Here is a 5646-nt window from a genome sequence, read left to right as displayed (position 1 = left end):
TTAAAGAAAAGCAGTAAACTCTTTGATCAAGGACACATGATTTGTTAAGAAATTGGCCATCCCATCAGTTGAGGAACAAGCTGAATGAAATGCTTTTAGAGTGACTCCACCCTTCCCATCTTTGATCATCCTGCCTTCCCTATCGAACTTAGGCTTTAACTCCGGATGAAGAATCCAACATTTTTCTCTCAAATGTCCCTTCATGTTGCAATAAGAACATTTCCAATCTGCTTTCTTGCCAAGCACCCTATCACCAGTTGCTTTGTGATTTGTCGTGAAAACCCTAGCTTCAGAGTTGGATTTGGGCTCAACGTTCATCACTCTTCGTCGAGTTTCTTCTCTCTGGACTGCATGACACACAGTGGTAAAGGAAGACAGCTCTTAAGTCATTAACAAGTGACTACGTAAGTCTTCATACTTTGTTCCCAAGCTTGCTAAGAGTTGAAAAACCTTGTCTTCATCAGCCCTCTTCAGTAGCACAGCGGAATCAGTCGTGTGTGGACGATACATATCGAGTTCATTCCACATGGATTTCATAATTCCAAGGTGTTGAACAAATGAGTGATCACCTCGCTTTAAACTAGCCACACTCTTCTTCAGTTGAAAGATTCGAACTGAGTTGTTTTGGATGCCATACATGTCTTTGACAAACTCCCATAGGAGAAGGGAAAACTCTGAGTAGCTGAAAATCTCAGACAGTTTTTGCTCCATGGAGTTAAGTAACCAGGACATGACCAGCTGATCAGTAGTATGCCATGCATCGTAAGTTAGTGAAGTGGATTCTGGGGGCTCAGATCTGCCATTGATAAACCCTAGCTTCGATCTTCCTCTTAGAGCAAGTGACATAGCTCTTGACCAATGAAGGTACTTGAACTCGTTCAGTAGCCCCGAGCAGAGTCATTGATTTGGATTGTTCTCAACCCCTTAGGTTAAGTTTGGGGAGGAGGATGAGGCACTGTCGACACTAGACACATTTTCTGTTGCCATCTCTATCGATGATGAGCAAATGAAAAAGTAAAAAAAAGAACAAAGTCAGGACCCTATGGTTCCTACTCTGATACCATGTTGAGTTTTGGTTTCAATATTTGTTGTATATTTCATTATGAATGTTACAAGAGAGTGAAGGCAACTCTTATAGAGGGCCAAAAGAAAGCTAAAATAGATTGTAGGATAACTACACAAACACAATCCCTAAAATCTACCCTAACAAGTGGGAAAGCAAAAACCAAATTACAAGTAAAGAAGCTTTTACAAGCAACTAAGAAAGGTTGATGTAAGGTGAATGACAAGCTATGGAAAGGTTGATGTAAGGTGAATGACAAGCTATGGAAAGTGAGGTTGATGTAAGGTGAATGACAAGCTATGGAAAGTGACTTTAGCCTATGACTTAGCTAAAGTGAGGATGATAACTCATACATACAACCCATCCATACAAACTGGTTTCAATAAATCCCCTTTCTATAAATATAAACAAAACTTCAAATTTTCACATTATTCATCATAAAGCTTGTTCCTTTATCGTAATGTTCCACGTCCCTTTCCGAGAAAAAAAATTCTATTTGTTTAGAGAAAGTAGAAATTCGTGAGGTATTGGTCTGTAAACTAAAATTTCACAAGTATTGGTTTGTTAACTAAAAATTAGTGAGTATTGATCCGTAAACTTCTTGTAAGCATTGTAACACCGACTTCCATCCAACTCGGACACAAAACGGAGTTGCCTAAAAGAACCATTGCTTCACATTGTGACAAGTTGAAGAATCAACACTTAAAAAAGAATTTCAAGGAGCAAAGCTCTAATTCGACCGTAGTTTAAGGGCAATGCTCCAAAAGTTTGTAAAATACATTTGTGCATATAATTTTCCCAAATAAGAAAAAAAAAACCAAAATTGGAATACCTTCAAGGCCTTGTGGGGCAAATGCAGCGCCTGACGTGCTCGGAGGTTCGGGTCAACCCGCCACAACATCCCGAGCCCGAAACAAATGGTTTTCCCCGTGCCATTGTGCGCCTGAGCAATGAGGTCTTTGTACGAAGGGGACGAAATCATTGGCAAAGTGATTGCCTGAATTTTACTGGGCCTCTTGAAGCCCATCTCTCTATACAACCCCCGTATCACCTCCGGCAACAGATTCAGCTCCTCGAATGTAATCGCCGACGCGTACAGCGTGTTGTTGGCCACCTAAATCGAATTCAAACCCCAATTAGAAAAACCCTAAAAATGTCAGCCTTATTTGTATGAAAACCCTAATTAGATTTTAGAGAGAGAGAGAGGTCGTACGGCATTGATGTATAAGTCCTCGGGATCGTCGAGGAACATGTTTTCTCTATTGATGTTCAGGTCGGCAATGTTGAGTGCCAGTCCAACAGTAGACGGCAGTGGTACTGATCTATCGTCGTTTTGGTTTGCCGCCATTCTGGATAGCGATGTTGCGTGAGGTTTTGGTATTAATATTAATTTTGGCAGGAAGTCTAGTGTCCGTGACCTACGCGGAGTAGAGTAAGACTAGAGTAGGGTTCTTTTTAAGACCTAGCGCGGTTCACACATACGGTGGCCAACGTATGAGAGAGTTGATGGGGGTTTGCGGACTCGTGCAACTCGAAAGTGACTTATATGGAAGGAGGTGTATTGTCTGCCCTCTTATTTTCATACTTTTTCCATTCCCTTCTGTTTTGTGTGGTCACGGTTAAGCAACGTCAACATTTTATATTCTTATTACTTTTTGTTTTATTATTTTTATAAAAAAAAATCAATATAAAATGTTGACGTGGCTTAACTGTGACCACACAAACATAAAGGGATGGGAAGAGTATGGAAATGGAAGGGCAGACAATCCACAATGACTATCCTACAACTGTAGTGTCCAATCGATTGATGTATTGTTATGTGAAAGAAAATTTTATATATATTAAAGAGTTATTAGATTAAAGCGCTTGATAACAGTGAATTCATTTTATGTAAATTCTTATGCAACTTCGACGAATTGAGCATATTTCAATTCTAATCCATCTTTTTACAATTTGGTTTGGATCACCAAGGTTTAAACGTAATCCAACTTTTTTTTTTTGTCAAACTAAATTACTTCCATTAAATAAAAAGATAAGTACAAGGAAAAGAGCAACCTAAATACAAGCCTAACATCAAATAAGAAAATAGATTGGATAGGCCAAAAAGTGACCAGCTAAACAACAACAACAACAAAAATCCTAAGACTGGAATGGAAACCAGCAGCCACCAGATATGCCTCCATCACAAGGTCACCACCACCACCAAGAGAATGAACCAACGAAACAATTGGATCAACAGAAAATGGGAGTGAGCGAATCACCCACGCAGTGAGCGCACCCATAATCCAACCAGATAGTGCTAAAATCACTTTAACAGCCACCCAACACCTGAGGAGAAGCACACGAGCCGAGTAGCAAAGGCTGGTGGTTGAGGATGCGTGACGTAAAGTAGCACATAAGCAGGAGAGGTCCATGAAGGTCCATATCTGAGACTAGCTCATGGGAATTGAGACAAAGCTCAAGGGAAGCCAAAACAATGACCAAAAGAGAAAAAGTTTAGAAATTAAACAACTTTTTGAGTGGAATGAAAGGGGAAGAGGGAAGATTACAGAGGGTGGAGATGGATGGGAAAAAGGGAAGGAGGGCTAGAAATAGGTGGGAAGGATTGGGAAAGGATGGGGGAAAGATGGGGAAAGATGGAAGATGCAAAGGGTGGGGAAGAAAGGGAAAAAGGGAAAGATGGCTAGAAAAAGATAGGAGTCAGGCTGCCGCCAACCCCAAGCCAAAGCAAGGAGCGGTAGCTAGGAGGGTTTCTTTTTTCCAGAAGGCATATGGGAGGAAAGGTTATAGAGATGGAGGGGAATTTTGAAATAGTCCCACAATCCAACTTAAAATGAATTCGAGTTAATGTGGTTAGGCTCAATTAGTTATCAGGTTGACCAAATGCTCAAGAAGGAAAATGATTGTCACAATGTATTTTCTCTAGTTTATCTATGGGTTCTAAATGTAGTATATCAACACGGAATCAAAGTGACAAAAAATTAACACGAATGTAAATAAAGTAAAAAATAATGTCTAAAAATCATTTCCCTCTTAAGAAATATTTGATTTCATCCAATTACAATTGTTGAAACAAAACCATTGGGAAAAGTTGCATAAGAAAAAAGAAAAAAAACAGTAGAAAAAAAACAGTAGTAAAAAAACAAACGTATTTAAGATATTAATTAATAGTTGCGCCCATTTCCTCAACCTTTATTAGACTGATCAGGATGAGTAGTGTCAAATTTTTCACACATAGGACTGGTGTAATAGAATGGACCAAGAGTGTACTTCACCAAATCTCTGTACACAAAACTCGGCCGGTTCAACTTCATCCCTGACCGGCCTCTGCCGAAATTAGTCGGAACGTTACACGTGGCATCTGGGCAAGATACCAACCTCACTGAGCAACGACTGGCTTTCACTTCTTTGTCGTTGATCGTGTACTTGTTCACGATCAGGTCGAATTGGCCTTTCTCGTCCGTCAAATCGCTTCCGTAGAAAGCAACCCTGCTTCTGTCATCCATGCATGTTACTGACACCTTCCCACCTGCACCAATACTTTTAATTAAATTCATAATCTTCACTATCCGTGATTGTTACCCATTATTACACATATATTTTACAATGCATGAACGATTAACACTAAACTACGCATTCATAACTGTGACTAGCCCAACTCATTTATATATACCTTCATTTATGACCAAGAAAAAGGACCATAACCCTCATTTTCATGAAGGAGTTCCTCTTTTCTCACCAACATGACACCGTTTAACTATGTGTTAATCATGATTATGGTGACAAGTGATGAACCTACAATTTCTTTTGATTCAAATAGATAACTAAATGGTATGAAATTTGAACAAATTTTTCTAAAGATAACCTTCAGGTGATGATAATTAAAAAAGAAATGTTTCTTATATGACATGTCTACAGTTAAGTGATGACACGTATATAATTAAAAAAATATATACCCTTGATGGGTCTGGCACCGTGAACCCATTCGTTCCAACCTTGGGTGCAATCTTGGCATAGTACCTTGCCACCTACATGTATGGTTTTGATTTTGGGTTCTTCATAATTAGAAGCTTCAGCTGTGTGGATGCTGCTGCAACCCATTGCAATCAGCACCACTGCAAATATCAGCACCACCATGGTTCTCATCTTTCTCCTGATCTCTCTCTCTCTCTCTCTCTCTCTCTCTCTCTCTCTCTCTCTAGATTAAGCAGGAGGCAAATATATATAGGAAAACCAAATGGGTGGAAGAGCACTACTTAGACGTGCATTCCATTTGGAAATGTAGAATGTCAAATTATGTATATATATGTTCTAGTTTTTTAATGTATAAATGAATTATTAATTTATCAAGGTCAGCACCTAACATTTTGAACAATCTTTATAATTATTCAAGAAAAACCTGCTTAGTTATAAAATAAAAAAAAAATAAATAAAAGGATCTGAATATGATTTCTGAATAAATTCAAATTACGGTTTTTGAATTTATACATTCTCTTAAATACACAATTCAGTGATATATGATTATCAAAAGCTACGAACATACACAAACTTGAACCTAATCAACATAGCATTAATTCCAACAA

General features: G+C 38.6%; 1 protein-coding gene and 1 long non-coding RNA gene across 2 annotated transcripts; both read right to left on the bottom strand.

The window, feature by feature from the left end:
* Window positions 1–846, bottom strand: LOC139189832 (uncharacterized). Its single transcript, XM_070809066.1, has 2 exons — window positions 451–846; window positions 1–342 (listed from the first exon to the last, which is right to left on the bottom strand). The coding sequence occupies exons 1-2, from the start codon at window positions 844–846 to the stop codon at window positions 1–3; spliced, it is 738 nt and encodes a 245-aa protein (XP_070665167.1).
* Window positions 847–4060: 3214 nt separating this feature from the next.
* Window positions 4061–5239, bottom strand: LOC103449967 (uncharacterized). The gene is made up of 2 exons (XR_011573645.1): window positions 5020–5239; window positions 4061–4592 (listed from the first exon to the last, which is right to left on the bottom strand). It is a non-coding gene; the product is annotated as an uncharacterized lncRNA (long non-coding RNA).
* Between the last annotated feature and the right edge of the window lie 407 nt (window positions 5240–5646).

The sequence above is a fragment of the Malus domestica genome, chromosome 12 (genome assembly GCF_042453785.1).
Source record: "Malus domestica chromosome 12, GDT2T_hap1".
NCBI classification, from domain to species: domain Eukaryota; kingdom Viridiplantae; phylum Streptophyta; class Magnoliopsida; order Rosales; family Rosaceae; genus Malus; species Malus domestica.
This window is presented reverse-complemented; position numbering and strand designations above follow the sequence as displayed.

Excerpts from the sequence above, each read along its gene's own strand:
- LOC139189832 (XM_070809066.1), bottom strand. The coding sequence starts at position 846 with ATGTCACTTGCTCTAAGAGGAAGATCGAAGCTAGGGTTTATCAATGGC. Across the intron at positions 343-450 it reads AGAGGGCTGATGAAGACAAG|AGAGAAGAAACTCGACGAAG; the intron begins GTTTTTCAACTC and ends CATGCAGTCCAG.